Genomic DNA, 17,250 nt, shown 5'->3' on the forward strand with positions numbered 1-17,250 from the left:
AGTTAAGAGTTAACCGTAAGTGAAACTGGATCTAAGAATAAGATTTCACTCTTTAGAATGAGATTCACATTACTGAGAATCATCATAACTTTTAGAGAGTACATTTGCAATGTCAAACCGAAATGAATTCAAAATATTCATTATTTTTCACTCAAATAAATCCCGACCTGGATTTCTCATAAAATATCTACAGGGACGTTATAAAAAAAGTTGCTTAAATTCCAAAACTGTGTGCGCGCGCGTATATCTTTTCTAAGAATCGCGCAATTTGCGAAACGTCGAGGATCTCGGGTTCGCGAGCGTCTATAATCGTGTCGTTGCTCGATGCTCGGTGCATGTCTTGTCTCCTCTTCGAGAGAGGGGACAAGAGATACGGGACGAAGAGCTCCTAAGAAGTTGCGACCTCATCGTAAAAAGTTACGTAACACCGATAGCGCCACTTCGTGTGCCCCGCGCTTCTGACAGCCGGTCGTGCGCGTCTTATCACGTCGCCACACTGCGTTGCGTCTCGTCGTGCGACGCCAGCCGAGAACACGATTCAAGGTTGACCGCGATTGGGATAATCGCGAATCCATGAGAAAGTATACTTCGATATGCGAGATATATATCGAAGAAACGGGCAGCGCGTACGCGGATGGGCAAGACTAAAAATCCTCAAGTGAAAGATTGGACGTTTGATCTGTCATTTTTCAGGATCTACTTAAGATAGAATAAGATAAATTGTGTATAAGATAGAACGACATATCCACGCATCTCATTCTATCTCACACATTCTATCTCGATCTATTTTAAGCAAGTCCCGAAAAATATGGCGGACCGATCAGAAGTTGTCTAAACAGTTGTCTAATCTCTTGAGCATTCTTTAGACAAAAGAAACTGTGCGGAACAAACGAAACTCGCGAGCGTGACGAATGAGGCGTGGACCTCGAAATGACACTCGAAATGAACGAATGAAAGGACTCGAAGGTGGCACGAACGCGTGGAGAGTCTTTTCTCTTTTCTCTCTTTTCGATAGCAATTATTATTGAAAGCGCATTACGCAATTCTTTCGCCACTTTTCTCGGCGCGCTACTGGCCAATGACCAGGACCAGATAACGCGAGCGCCCCACTTTACGGACTTGCTAATCTTGGACTATAACTCGAACTAAATTCCTCCGAGTTATGGTTCTCCTTCTTCTCTTTCCTCTCTTTCTCTCCCTAATGATATTATCGTCCTGAAAATCGGATTCTGCGCAAATTAATTTGTTTCCTCGTCGCGCTTTTGACTTTACTTTGCGAAATACATTTTATACGTAAGAAGACGTAAAAATTTATATGAAAATTTTTTATGACTTTTTACATGATTCCACAAGATTTGGATGTGTATGCATCTAATGATTTTCCAAATCTCAACAAGATGAAATAGAATATAATGAGATTTCTCGTTTTTTGACCTATCCATGTTTTTAATTTTGTGTTTACGATATCAACGGATTAAGTTTTTTAATATTTCAATTAAACGTTTTGAACAAAATATTTGAAGATATCGTAAACGAAAATCATTTACTTAATTAAAATATAAATGCATGACATTTTGATAAATAAACTAGTTAGCGATAGTTTCAAGTAATTCTGAAATTATCGCAGAGACAGGATAAGTAATTCGAGAATGAACAAATTGAAATGTATTGTTCAGTTAATCTATTTAACTATACCTTTTTATCTTTCCTTTATAGCTTTCCTATCTTTATTGAAAAAAGTACTTAAATATATGGATCTCCTCTAAAACTTTTCCCTCCAATTTTTTAAGATAGACAGTTGAGTGAATAAGTTTTATCTAAGAATGTCTTCTTCATTAAGTTTCATTAAAAGAAAAAAGTTATTCAAAACTTGTTCTTCAAGGAATAGCGCTAGAATAAGCGTACGTGAATTATGAAATATTTTTTAGCTGAATGTACATACATATATGTATGTATGTACATTCACAGTCAAAGTGTTAACTCAAATGTATGTACATTTACTGCAGTCAATATATTGACTAGTAAGTGTATATGTTTACTGAAGTTAATACTTTGACTATGACATATACATATAATGTAAAAAAATATACATTTATAAGCAATTTAAGATTATATATTTTTTTTAAAAAAGTTAAAAATATGATTGATTACATAGCTCAATGATATATCAAAGCTCTCAGCATATGCAAGGCCATTTCCATAAGAAAGAATTCTTCACACAGAGACACAGATATAATAATTTATATTGTAAAAAATATCTTTTTCATTTTTAAAAATGTTTCTTGATTATTATGTGATTTATGCAACCAGACAAGTCAGTCTTTTTTTCTTTTATATTTATTTTTTATTTCAAATACACATGTGTATATTTCTTTTGTATTATGCTAATAAGTAGTTGTATTATGCTAATTTTTTTGCACAGAAAGAACGGTTTTGTTAAAGTATTTAAAATTGTAGCCACATACCAATCTGAAAATAGTTTTGTAGAACTATCAAAATAATTATGTAAGATGCTTAAGCTGGTTGCTAGAATGTTGGAAAGACAACAGCAACAGTTGTCATTTTTCTGTTAAATGTCTCAGTATTTGCTTGAGAGAGAGAGAGAGAGAGAGAGATTGATTGCTTATTAAAATTGTCCATATAGAAAATATGAAAATATGAAAGTCATCTTGATGACTTTCTTTTTTTAGATAACACACTACAAAACACAATTTTAACAAGCAATTATTAGTGTGGCCTTATTTTTAGTGTGGTTACCAGAATGTAAGAATTAAGAATTCCTCCTTAAGAATTTTCATTCTTTGACAAGATGTTCGTGTCGAATGAATATCTCGCTTTAATTAACGGTATTAATGAATAACATTGCGCTTATAAAAAAATTTAAATTTTTGAACATATGTAAAAAATATTACAGTTTTTATATACGTTTTGAAATAAAAATTCGTCGACAATTCTACAGATAGTTATTCTTTTGACAAAATTTCTCTCGTAAGAAAAAAAAACAAATAAACAGAATAAAAAAGCAGTTTTTAATTATTATAAAATATTACAAGGTAATATATATTTTAAAATATTATAAGGTAAAAGTACCAATACTTGAACACATATGTTTGGACACTTTTATCATTTTAGTTCTAAAATAAGCATCACGCGAATTAAAATGAAACATAAAATTTTTTTTCTTATATTTTGAAACTTTAATTACAGTATTCAAACGTATTTATTTTCTTGAATTTATACTTTTTATAGGATTAAAAAATAATTTTTTTTAATGTAACACAGATATAAGTATTATTTGTTGAGTTTTTTGATATTTGCAATAAGGAAACAAAAGATTTGTCATTTTTCTGTCAAAACTGACTAAACTGTTCATAAGATTTACTAAACTGTTTTGAATTTTAAAGATGACTGGTAAGCAACCAATTTTTTTAATTGAAATAAAGTATAAAGAATAAGATCAATTATTCATTTTGTTAAATTTATAAAAGGTCATTGAATAAAATAGATATCTATTTATCAATACTATTTATCAAAGTAAAGTGCCAGGTCGTCCAATCAAAAATATCATAAACGTACTCCTCCTTCTGACTGAATATGTACACAATATTATAATTATATATTTTTCAATATGCATATTCAGGTAAGTAATATATACATATGTATATATAATATTTAATAAAAATATATCTAAAAATATATCTAAAAGGATAAAAAAATATATCGGTTTCGTAAAAGAGAGATTAAAGTTCGTAAAGAGAGGTTAAAAAAAGAGATTGTTTACGATTGCACATTTTTCTAACCTCTCAATATCTACAATGTTTAAAAATGTAAAGTCTTATATGTGTTTTAAAGAAAAAAGAATGAAAAAGGATAATAGAAAATTGTACAAAAGGAATTACTTGCCAGAAGATATTTATAAAGCCATGCAAGAAGCTGATAAAGACATGTCACAATGAGCTGCTTCAAAAATGTATGATATCCCAAGAAGTAAATTGTTTAATGTAAAACTGAATTTCAAAGTACCTGTAGAATGGATCCACTAATTTTATCTAAGAATGAAGAAAATTGTATTGTGAAGTACGGATCCTTGTAGTCAGCAAAGTTTTCCAGTTACAAAAACTTTACTTTCTGATTATGTTCAAGCATTTGTAATTGAGAATTAAAAAAGAAACATCTTTCCGCAAACCAGGGCGATGATAGTTTAATGGATTTTTATCATGTTGAACTTTCACAAAGAGAATTGCTCAAAATTTGACTCAGTCGGGCTTCTGCTATTAAGGAAAAATTGAAAGTATGATTTAGTGAAATACAAAGTTATTTAGAGAGAAAAAAAAGGATTTCCTTATCAAAAAAGAAGTCCAGTTTTTCTTTGTCAAATTTGTAAAGCAAAAGTTATAAAGATTATGTCCAAATAATAGGACTGCGATAATGGGACACTGGAGAGATACATGCTTTCTACCAAACATTGGTACATTTGCAGTTTAAAATATTTTAAATATAATAACATTTGATGATTTGCAAAGCAATATAAAAATTTTAAGATTTTTACTTTAATTTTACTTTAATTTATTACTGATTATTATTGTTGATGGATCATTTTTTAGAAACTACACTGTTACAACAATTTTATATCTTGATTCATATTACATACAAGAGACTAACACCAGCTGTCAAGCTAGGATTGAATCTAGTTTGAACAGAAAATACAGTGGAAAAATTATGTTAAATTTAACACATTTCACGTGCTCCAAACAGTTCACTCAAATTTTTATTAATTTAACAAGATGAATATTAAAATTTAACAATAGTTATTAGAGGTGGTTCAATAACATAAAACATACATACATAACATGGCTGTATCCTGCTTCTCATTTATGTTAGATATGGTGCTGATGCTTGCAACCATTAGATGAATATTAGAAACTATTAGTTAGAAAGTAATACAAATATTATATAAAAAAAAATTAACATAAAAAACATAATATATAATTTGTAAGCAAATTGTGGAAGTATATTCTTTCAGTAAAATTAACATTTATGATATGTTAAATTAACACATATTTTATTCATTTATTTAAAACTTATATTTTAAGACAGATTATTTTTATTATTAATTCACTTATTCACAAATTGTTACTTTGACACTAAGAAATGTTAAATATCAATTATCACAAAATATTTAAATAATATAACCACATGTTCAATTTAAATTCAAATTTATTAAAAATTTAACACAAACTTTAACAACAATTTGAGTGGACTGTTTCCAACACAAATAAAATAAAGTTTTTTACTGTGTACATATAACAACAAATTCTGAAATAAGGATGCGAACGAAAAACTACTTACTTTTTTTATGGTGAAAAAGTTGACGCGTGATTGAATTGGTAAGCGAGGACGAACTGATCTTTGTACCGCGTTTTTTTATTACGTTTACAAACACACCGCGCGAAATAAAATATGAATCTATGGTTGAAACGCGAGAGCGTAGTCGACAAAACAATTACACAGATCCATACTTCAATCAAAAAAACTCGAGGCTCAACAAAGAAAGTAAAAAGGTGCCTTCTCCCCTTTTCCTTAGAATAAAGGCCATATCACAACAAATTTAAGACATTAAGACGAAAGCAGTAAGGAAATCAACATGTTGGATTGTGTGACTACTATTTACGTACTATTTATGGCCTTATGGACTCTTGTGATTAGTCGATTTGCTTACTGCTTACGTTTTATTGGTTAAATTTTTTTGTGACGCTGACGCTTTTCATCTGACGCTACGACGCTCATTTTCAGCTTAAACATGATCAAAATTGATGCTTGATATTCGTCAGGTGAAATCTCAGCCTAAAGGTGCGTACACATAGCAAACAAACACCAATCGCAAAACTCTGTGTTATTATTTTACATAAAAGTTGCACAAGTTTAATTGCTCTGTGCAACGAATCTAATTGAATGCTAATATTTGGGGTGAAAAATTAAGAAAAAGAAGAAACTGCTCACAAACACAAATACGAATGTCCGAACATTCGCTTTCGGTGTTTGTTCGCTGGGAATACGCGACTACGTGCATGTGTATCTAAACGCTCACTTAAAGAAATTCAAAATGAAATTCAAAAGAAGTTAAGAAAAGGAAATATCAGAAATGTCAAGCAATTGGAAATCACCTCAACAGTAGGTGCACTACCTTATTCTCAAAAAATCTTACATATAAAATTATTAGGAAAATCTATAATATACATGACGTATACTGGAGTATTTTTGTGCATTTACGATATTTTTCGAGAGTACAGTAGCTGCTTATATAAGTATTGCAATAAGAAAATAGCAATAAGGAAACTTTCTTCTATATAATAAAACAATGGAAAAAAAGACTTTCTTTATTGTATAATAAATGCGAAAGGTGGAAATGTCAGATCCTACAAGTGGACATTTTCTCTGTTACAAAAGTCAACAGAAGAGGAAATTGTTAGGCATTTTTTATATATTCGTGTACAATAATTAATTAAGGCGAGACCTTTTAAAGCCCGATAAGACGCGGGTCGCAGATAAAACTAAAAACTAACCTAACGTATTTTAATATAATATGATTGCGCGCGCGCGCGTGTGTGTGTGTGTGTGTGTGTGTGTGTGTGGGACTTGTATTCCACAGAAAGTTGGATGAACTTCAACTTTCGCGTCCTATGTATTGTGCGACAGCACAACGCTGGAACTCTGAGGACACACATTTTCTGTATCGCCACGTCTCACCACGTGCGTCCTATAATTCGGAAAAATTTGCATGATGGATAACTACCGTTAAAGCACAGTCCCTTTCAAAAGTTACAAATGTGTTAATATTTATTCTGTAAAAAAAATATGACTATATATACATAAAACAGTTGTGTTAACATCATATTTTTATTCAACAATACTTTTTGTGGTTTATTCATTGTATTTATTATATTTTATTCCTATAACATTTCAATTTAAAAATTAATAACTGTCTCAATTTTTTTTAGGAAAAATTCTTTAAGCATTTGAAATGATTTATACCAAGTTACATTGCAATCCACTGATTATTTACTCTGTAAATAAGCAAATAAGTAAATTTTTTCATATTTCTTTATTTACAGACTAATCAATGAATTGGGAGAAAACTTTGCATAAATCATCTTGGACGCTTAAAGAGATACTCCAAAAAATTGAGATTCTTGTTATCATTCTTTTAAGTTGAAATGTTACAACAATAAAAAATAATAACAAATATATAGTAAACAAGCTACAAAACGATTGAATAAAAAGATTTTACACAACTGTTTTATATGTATATAATTTTCACATTTATTTTATCTAGAAAATATAAATACCAACACATTTCCAAATCTTTACACGAGATTGTTCGTGCGACATACTCAGAAAAATTTCGCATCGCCCGCACATTGAACATTGCGCGCGCGCGCACACAGCATGTTACATTAACGAAGCGCGTTATAAAACAGCCGCTTCGCGAAGCGAGGGAAAATCGTTCACTCACCGGCACGGTGACGACGCATCTCGCGGCTACGAATTGGAATGAAGTCGTATGGTCGGTCGATGTTTACAGCCGTGTATTACACATACACCTGTCAAATACCGGTGATCAAGTCAAAATATAGGCAGTATCGAAAACGTGGTTGCACATCGTTATCACATCGTTTCGATTCAAAACGAAGGGGAAGGGGGGAAGGGTTTCTATTTGTCAAAATTCAGGATACGCGTTAAACGCGAAAATATACTCCAATGCACGTGCCGCGTGAAACACGCATGAAGGTCTTGTCACTCTCACATGGCGCCAAGGCGCGAGTTTTCGCAAAACGACGCGATAGCATAGACCTCGTGGTGTGAAGTCGCAACAGCTAAAGAAATACAAGACAACACTTACTGGTGCGTGAGATACTCGTTCAGTCTTCTTCTCCGTGTTATTGCGTCCCGATGTTGCTATTCCAGTGGCTATACCTGGTATCTCGTCAGCACGATATTTTCTTTGCCGCTTGACAGCTATCAAGAGCGCGGTACACGATCTCCAATGACAGGAAAAGTTTAGTGTACCAAAACGCATCGAATTGTGGCAGTAAAATAAAAACCTATAGTATATATAACATAAACTATACTGTAGAAGACATATGCCGGCGTTCAGCAGACACAAGTTGAGCGCTCACTGCTATTAATGCATTTTTCTAGATCTAAAATGTTGATTGGATAATCTAAAGGAATGCACCAATAAATAACAACCGATCACTCAATTGTTGAGTCCGTTGAACGCAACCATTGAAGCGCACATCTAAAGCCGGAAACACAATGAAAAACACAGGCAATAGAAACAGGAAATAACAAATTTCAACCTATCAGAAATCATAAAACTGTTTGCCTTGCTTAAACCTAATTCTTATTTTCTTGCTCTTGCCTTAGGCCGGTATTCTTAAGTGAATCTTGGGATCGATTGTGTGTCTTCAAATAAAGTGAAAATTATAAAAATGAGCAAATTCATTAGAGTATTCATAATTTAATTGATCAATACCTAGTAATCTTTTCTGCTCACTTTTATAATTTTCACCTCCATTCAAAATCCACAATCGACCCCCTTATATTCAAGATCTCAAGTACAGTCTTAAGAAGTCACGAATCAATCAGAGGGCCGTATTAGCGTCTTAAGACATTACTTAAGATAGTCTTGAAATAAGAACAGACTATGAATACCAGTCTTAGAGCGGAATCCATTTATGGAAAAAACATAAATGTTGCTCAAAATTCGAGATGGTCTTAAGCTAGAGCATGAACCAATCAGAGAGTCATATTAGCATCTTAAGGCCCGTATTCATAGTCGGTTCTTATTTTAAGACCGTCTTAAATAATGTCTTAAGTCGCTAATGCGGCTCTCTAATTCATGGTTCATAATATCTTAAGACTGAACTTAAGACAACCTCAAACATAAGAATCGACTATGAATACCGGCTTAATTCTGTATTCATAGGGTGAATTCATAATGATGAACGCTCAATGAGCTCTTTTATCTGATTTATCTGATGTTCCACTAGATTCTAAAACATAGACCAATCAGATAAAAGAACTCATTGAGCGCTCAATGAGCGGTTGTCGTTCTAGATGGGTGCATCCAAAAACACAAGCGCTCACTGAGAGCTCAATAAGCTCTTTTATCTCTTTGGTCTACATTTTTAGATCTAATGGAATATGTCAATCAAATGCAAGAGCTCACTGAGCGCTCAATGAGCAATCGTGTTTCTGGATGCACTTAATGCACCCATAACCAGACCTTGTACTTAAGGTTCCTTAAATTCCTATATTTTCTTAAATTTATCTTTAGATGCTCAATAGCCAATGAAATAATTCGTAGAGTATCTGAAGATAAATTTAAGGAAGCTTTAAATATAAGGTCTGACTATTGAACCCACACTTTCTATAACCATAAAGCGAGGAGCACAGATTCTTGCATAACGCATAACACGTAATGCATAAGAAAATGTACCAATCAAAGTCCTCCGTTTCCTTCCTTTCCATAAAATAAAGAACTCTGATTGGTCTAATTTCTTATGTCTCATGCGTTATGCAAGAGTCTGTGCTGTACACATAAACTTAACGTGGGTTTTTGACCAATCGGGTTGCTCGATTGCTACGGTTACGGACGACCGAATCGAGCAACGCGATTGGTTGAAAACCTTACTGTTACTGTTACGGAAAGTGTGTGTGACTAGCTTTAATGTCTCGGTTTGCGGTGTAGAGCGATGCTTTTTTCTGCTAGATTCTTTCGTTTTATGTAAAAAAATAAGCCGAATAAGCCTAATTTCATTGGTTTTGAAAGTGCGAGTAGTCTGAATAATTATTATCAATTTTTTTAATTAAATTATTTAATTGTTGTCAATAATTATGAGAAAAAATATGAATACTCGTATCAGTGGAACAAATATCATTTTAGTACCGTATCAAGAAAAACATGTTATAAAGTTTGTATATAAACTATCTTTTTATATTTAATGTTTTATTAACTAGATGATCAAAATATAACTGACATGCTATCTCGAATTATGTTCAGATATCATGAATGGATGAAAAATCCTATTCTGCAGTACTTGACAAGTTCCGAGCCATTGACGCTGGAGGAGGAATTCAAGATGCAGAAACGTTGGTTGGAGGACGAGGATAGTAATTATCTAGCATATAGGCTAGCAAAACCCTTTAGACGTAAATGCTTTATCAGTTTTTATCTATTCTTCATATAAATGGATGAATCAATTATTAACTTTAACGTACTTTATACACTACTCTGATTTTTCAGGGTAAAATGATTTATTGATTCTATCACAATAATTAATTATGTTAGAATGTTGCATTAAATGATTTCTGTGTATCTTCTTTCTCTTTTTTCATATTACTTTATTTTTTGTATTCAATACTAGCCAGTAATGAAATATTTGCTTCTATTCTCATAAAATATAATTTCTATATAAAATGTGATTTTAACTGTGGTTACAGAATGCACTTTTATCATATTGGACAAACATGTCTACCTGACAACCCAAAATGAAATAGGTATATACATAGATTATAGTTGTGTATCAAATTTTTTCAGTGTTGAAAGTTATAGTTTATGACACGTACACTATACATTCTTAACAATGAATTTTGGAGCACAGTCTATTTTATACAGTCTTGTATAAAATACAGTCTTGTAGTTTGTATCTCGAATATTCCACATATCATTTTATCTATTGTTTAATATTTGGTGAACGAGAATAAAATGAAGGAGTATTTATAAGGGAATTCATTGTATGCATTCCTAGAATTTATATAATAATAGTAATTATTGATTGCTTTGCATTCGAAACAAGTCAAAACAAGTGTCATTCTATCTTTATTATTTTCTGAATATCAAGAAAGATGGAATGATGTTTGTATCAATTTGTATCACTAAATGAAAAGCGCTTATTGTTGTAGGAACCCTATATACCTACACCTATAATATCTAACTTCTTTCACTAATTCATTTCAGATGCCATGATGGGAGATACAAATTTATTTCTGCGCGACTCACAGGGACTCTGCGTCGCTGAAATAGAAATTATGATAGCTGAGGAAGCTAATCGAGGCAAAAGAAGAGGCTGGGAATCTATCATATTAATGTTACTCTATGGTAATTCGACTGTTATAACAATTATTGGATTTAACATTCTTATAATTTATATCTACTTTTGTAACAGGTGCTGAGACGCTAAATGTTAACAAATTTTGCGCCAAAATCAAATTAGACAATGCAGTGAGCATAAAAATGTTTGAGAAACTTGGTTTCCGAGAGGTGGGTTAAGAGGCATGATTTTTTTATCACACGTTTAGCATTAAACAATTATGTCTAAAATTTCTTCGAAATCTTATTGATTCAATGTAGCTATTTGTTTAAACTTAAAATTAGACTATCAATCGTTTTATAGGCATGTATAGATATGTATTAGCCATTTTTAACAGAAACTCTAATTAAATACCTAATGATAAAATTATAATTTAGGAGGAAAGAAGTGATGTTTTTCGAGAAGTTACCCTAGAGAAGGAAACATCTTCTGATTGGACGAGTTGGTTGCATTCTGAATTACAATCTGTTATATCTAATTAACTATAGTTGTTATTAAAGCAAATTTAATATAATTTATTTGTAATTATATGACTTTATACTATAAAAAAAATGTGTAGAATTTTTTTAAATATAAGAATTCAATGCATACGTTCACTTACAATAAGGATTTGAGAGATAAGCGAGAAAGAGAGCACATGTTGATGCGATACAATTGATATAGTTGAGTCATGATTGAACGTAATTGAGTCTAAATGGGTAGTGCGGCTTTTGCACTCAAGTCAGTATCAGTGTCAGTATCCATTTAATTCCTTATTTAACGCTAGTAAAACCGTAACAGTAATATCTTGCTTATTTGATAACGCATCTTGAAACGTGAATATCTTGAAACAAGTAATAAGACATAAGAGTCGTGATTGTAGCAGAATAAGACAAAATATGTCATTGATGAAGACTCTTCGAGTTGTAAGCAATATTATGCAGAAAAGACCTTTGTTGTTTAATTCAATGGTGTATGGTTTCTTCTATACGAGCGCCGAGTTCATCCGACAGAGTTTCACTAAGATGTCAAAGGTGCAATTTCCAATTCGGATTCTTTTATGTAGAATACGACAAATTCTTCTATATCATTTATGCTAACGAATGGATTGTGCTCTTGTAGCCGATACAGCCTATTACCGTAGACTCTGAAGTTTCTTCTAACATCAAAGGACCGGTATTAATCCAAATACAAAAACTTTGCGAGATGTTAGATCTCGTAGATAAAAATTCTAATTCTGCAACTTACAACTGGCCGCAATTGAAAAGATATGCCATCTTTGGTTGCCTCTTAGCTGGACCAATGCTACACGGATGGTATTTCGACAACGTTCATTAAATGGTGTAAAGTGCTTATACAATTTTCGTAATGAATTTATAAATTAATTCTTAAATATTAACGACAGGTACAAATGGCTGGATACGTTTTATAGTGGAAAATCCACCAAGATTGTATTAAAGAAACTTTTTGCAGATCAATTTATCTTAACACCACCGTTACTTATCTTGTTCTTTATCAGTTCGTATCTTTGAGCGCCTTATGTGAAGAATGTTTAATTTGTTCGTGATAGAATAATAAGTTTGATTCATAAATCTTACAGGTATGAGTTTAATGGAAGTTAAGTCTGATCTCCTTCAAGAATGCAAAATTAAATTTGTGCACACTTTCCAGGTTTGTTTTCCAATTCGCGCGAAAATTCTATATTACGGGAATTACATATATTTTTGTTTTCCAGACTTCATGCGGATATTGGTTGCCAGTACAATTTGTCAACTTTCTATTAATTCCGCCATCTTTTCGAGTGACATATGTCAGTATTGCTGCTTTCTGTTGGGTCAATATTCTATGTTATTTGAAAAATTTACCTGTTTCTGAACACGAGCAGAAAGTAAAGTACTGAAATCTCTTTCACACAAATACATATCACAAATAATACTTATTTACTCTATAATCTATATCAATCATCATTGTTTTTACTATCAATGAAATATTTCAAGAAATATCACAATATTCAATGCATAATCAGTACACGTATAAACAATTCATTATTTATTCATTTCCGGATGTAGCTTTATTTATAGGAATAGCATAGGACAGAGTTATTCTTTATACTTTTGAAGAATGAAAATGAAGAATGATAGGCCCTCATAATTTATTTTTTATGTACAGATTGTGTATCATTATCACTTGTGGCCTAAATTATAATAATAATCTAAATAAACCAGCTGATACTAAGTTAATAAAAAAAAAGAGGAAAGAAAATACTGCGAATCAGTGATTTTTTTAAATAAATGTCTATCCTAAGCTAGATTTGCTGTTCAGTAGATTGTTCTGTAATAGATTAGATCCAACTTTTGGAAGAGAATTTTTTTCAGTGCTCCGAAATTACACTGTCAGAGACAAGTATCACACACAATATTATTGCTAAGTAAAAATTCCTTGTAATATTGTTACGATACTGCCTGCCTACGCGTTTCGATGGTAAGCGACACAAGCTTTATTTTCAACGCAAGAATGTTACCGAGAAGTGGTGCTTGCAGTTTATCAACGTTGATCAACATCTTCGAGCAGTCTTATGCATCTATGTCTTATGTCTCTATGCAACTACCGTGTGCAAGATAAATACATGACTCAACAGTAACAAGATGAGTAAATAATTCGAAGCTATACATGTCGTTTCGCATGTGTGCTGAGTCATATATTTATTTATTTCGATACGATTCGATTACCGGCATATAATTAAGAAAGACGTCTAAGAGGAATCCAGCCCTATCTCGTGGACGAAAATATATTCATTGTTCCGCTTGTTGTACGCTTTCTTACGAGTCTCGCCGCTACTGTAAATGAAAACCAACGTATACATACACATTTTCTCGAATTAAATCTGACATACGTTTCGGTTACCGGCTTACCGGTCGCGTCCTGTGGCGTTAGTGGTTTATCTATTACTTTTTGGATCACGCTAATCCATTGCGATCTATCATCATCGCTTTGCGCAGAGAGCAAGTAAGTTCTATCAGGTGTTTCAAGAGTAAACGAAAATCCTTGATCTCTAGCACCTTGTGGTACGCCCGTTTTTACTGCGAAGCCTTCGGAACTATGACCCAGAAAGATTTCACCTTTCGGATGTGCATCCTTAAAAGAGAAAAAAAGATAACAATATAGACTGTTAAATAACACAAGCATTAAGTAAAAATTAGGATATACCATAGGATCGTCATGATACATGAGTTTTCTACCATCTAAGGTAAACCATCTTTTTTTATAAGCGTCTGTATGTCTTGGACCAGTTTTCCATAGAAAGCCCTCGCGTGAGAAATCTCTCGTAAGTTGCGACAGTAATTCATTTTCATTTGCACCTGGATACGCTACTTGTAAGCGGTGCAGTTTCGCACACCTGATGGCAAGGTACCAATTCGTGATTACTTCCGGATCCTCGTGATACACATAGATATGTCTCGTCGTGCCATCTTTCATAAAGGACAATTGAAGACTATTCTGATTGCCAATTTTAGGTGGTGCAAATGCAACATTTAATTCTGATATCCTTAAAACTGCTTTGGGTTCCTTAAAGTAAATGCGATATTAAATATTTGCACTCCTAGACTTGCGTCTTATTTAAATTACCTTATTTTCTTTAACATGATACTTGAGTGTATCCTCCGCTTCGCAAAGTACAAACTTACGAGGATGGTAACGTGAATCTTCCTTTCCACGTTTCATTAAAAACCCTTCCATAAATCCTGATACATAATGATTTTGTCTTTCAGGATGACAAAATTCCTCCCTCTCATATTTTGCTCTTATCCACTGTTCAACTAAAACTCTAATAAATTTTGTAAATCAGTTTCTGATGATTCAAGTACTTTATATATAATATCCAATAAAAATATTATTCAAAATATAATCTATATATAACTGCTAGTTGATAACTGTATCATGAATAAATGTGTCATAAAGTGATAACAAAAACAGGAAAACCACACAAACATTCGATAACTCTGAGGTATCTGGATTTGTAAATTAGTTTCTGATAATTCAAGCACTTTGTATAATATCCAATAAAAATATTGTTTAAAATATAATCTATATAACTGCTAGCTGATAATTGTATCATAAATAAATGTGTTATAAGATGATAACAACAGAAAAGCCATACAAATGCTTGATAACTCATTGTGGGGAATCTAGATTCGTAAATTAGTTTCTAATAATTCAAATACTTTGTACAATATCCAATAAAAATACTATTTAAAAGATAATTTGTGTAAAAGCTAGCTGATAATTGTGTCATGAATAATGTGTCATAAAATGATGACTAAAACAGGAAAACCATACAAACGTTCAATAACTCACTGTGGAGTATTTGGATTTGGTCTGCGGTAGCACGAGGGCACACGTTCTTCGTAGCGCATTCTTGCTTTATTATTACCTACTTCACGTATCCTACTCACTTGAGAATCTTCCCATCTATCTAATTTTAAGTGCTTCACTTTTGAAATATGTGCCCCCATAGATCTGTGTACACCGGCACATCTTGTACAAACGAATATACCTATATTGTAAGATGCCCATTCTGGATCTAAAATATAAAATGACACTACGGTCAATAACATGCAGCGAAATGAATGAAAGATATCATATCCCTAGTAAAAGAAACTTCAATGAGTTTGAGAGAAGTGGGAGGGGGATTTTACTATTACTGTTAACGATACTATAGATACTATCAAATTCGACGGTCGTTGGAGCTCGTGATACCGCACAATGTTAAATATCAGGTATCACAAGTAGTGACCAATCTCGAGCGACTTTACGTTATATTATCGTAAAATTTAATGTCGCTGTAAAAACAAATGTCTAAACATCGTCTGACGAACGTCAAGAGGTTAAAACGTACGTCGCGGCCGAACGAGTCTCGTTCGCTAGTGACGATTTAAGATAAATGAGATCTTTGAAGAAATACACTTACTCTTGGCCCCGCAATCCGCGCATACATTGTTTCCAGACTTTTTCAGAAGTTCCGCTAGCAACTTCTCGTTCGCGTCCGCCATTTTAAAACATTGGTAAACTGGATGAATGGGAACGGCGAGATTCACAATTCATATGCGATGACAGGAGACCCGTGTTTACATACGTCATAGGAGCGAATATAAGAGTAAAGACCCTCTAATCAGAATATTCAGAGTCAAGACACGAAACAGCCACTTTTAATTGGTCCGCCATTCACAATGCAGCCTTGGAGGTCTATCGTGTATTTTGAAATGAGTTGAAAATTGTGAATGAATTTACTGAAAATTGATAATTTTATTGGTCAACATCTGATGGATTTGCTGAAACAGCCAGTTTGATGAGTTTCGTGAAAATGTACCTTAAGAAATAACGTGTGAATCAATCATTCTCTAGCATTGAAGCCGTTAGTCACCGACGAAATATTATTAAAGACAGTCGGCGTTTATGAAAGTCGCGTGTCTGTTAAAATTTAAGTGATTAATATTCATTTCCACCAATGTGGATTAACTTTAATCTCGATTCTACTTACTCTTCGTTTTTTTCTAATCTTTAGAACTGGAAAAAGACAAAGAATAAGGCCGGAATTAGACAGAATTAGAAAGATTGAAGTTTGACCAATCAGAACAAAAGGAGCCAAAACTTCTTTGTCCTCATTGGTGAAATTTCAATTTTTAATCTTTAATCTCATTCTTCAATACGTAGTCTGATTCCGACCTAAGTTGAACCGTAATTAAAGTTAATCTACATTGGTGGAAACATAAGAAACTAATAATATGGTACTAATTTTATGATTAATTCTTAGTTTCGTCATCAACAAGATACTATTAGAGACCGACATCCTTATGGGAGTTCGCGTCCTTGTGAATATTGAAGTGATTAAGAGTTAAAAACTGATAATATTGTACTTATTTTATTAGTATAATAGATGAATTTATGCATTTAGAACTCGATAATACTTAAAAATTTTCTTTAAAATTATGATTTTAGTGTTATCGTCAAAGTTTGATTATTAACAGATGATAACTGTAGAGAAAAAAAATTGTAATTTTTGTATTACAGCTTTACAAGTATGCATATTTATTTATGGAACATTTATATAATAAAA

At 32.4% G+C, this 17,250-nt stretch overlaps 3 protein-coding genes across 3 annotated transcripts in view; 1 reads left to right on the forward strand and 2 right to left on the reverse strand.

Moving 5' to 3' along the window:
* Positions 1–7,982, reverse strand: part of LOC108748948 (homeobox protein TGIF2LX-like) — a 44,839-nt gene extending 36,857 nt beyond the window's left edge. Inside the window, exon 1 of the mRNA XM_018487392.1 lies at positions 7,901–7,982. Coding sequence (XP_018342894.1) covers position 7,901 — 1 coding nt within the window. The 5' untranslated portion in view covers positions 7,902–7,982. The remainder of the gene's footprint in view (positions 1–7,900) is intronic.
* Positions 7,983–9,753: 1,771 nt separating this feature from the next.
* Positions 9,754–13,129, forward strand: LOC108748949 (N-acetyltransferase 9-like protein). Its single transcript, XM_018487394.1, has 10 exons — positions 9,754–9,977; positions 10,067–10,176; positions 10,507–10,563; positions 11,024–11,164; positions 11,232–11,326; positions 12,080–12,169; positions 12,258–12,451; positions 12,541–12,653; positions 12,736–12,806; positions 12,871–13,129. Exons 1-10 carry the CDS (start codon positions 9,901–9,903, stop codon positions 13,033–13,035), a joined length of 1,113 nt encoding a protein of 370 aa, XP_018342896.1. The 5' UTR covers positions 9,754–9,900; the 3' UTR covers positions 13,036–13,129.
* A 279-nt stretch (positions 13,130–13,408) lies between these two features.
* On the reverse strand, positions 13,409–16,284 carry LOC108748947 (arf-GAP with dual PH domain-containing protein 1-like). Its single transcript, XM_018487387.1, has 6 exons — positions 16,105–16,284; positions 15,492–15,717; positions 14,763–14,961; positions 14,343–14,702; positions 14,048–14,270; positions 13,409–13,972 (listed from the first exon to the last, which is right to left on the reverse strand). The coding sequence occupies exons 1-6, from the start codon at positions 16,184–16,186 to the stop codon at positions 13,905–13,907; spliced, it is 1,158 nt and encodes a 385-aa protein (XP_018342889.1). The 5' UTR covers positions 16,187–16,284; the 3' UTR covers positions 13,409–13,904.
* Positions 16,285–17,250: the final 966 nt, after the last annotated feature.

This window comes from Trachymyrmex septentrionalis, unplaced genomic scaffold (genome assembly GCF_001594115.1).
Source record: "Trachymyrmex septentrionalis isolate Tsep2-gDNA-1 unplaced genomic scaffold, Tsep1.0 scaffold25, whole genome shotgun sequence".
NCBI classification, from domain to species: domain Eukaryota; kingdom Metazoa; phylum Arthropoda; class Insecta; order Hymenoptera; family Formicidae; genus Trachymyrmex; species Trachymyrmex septentrionalis.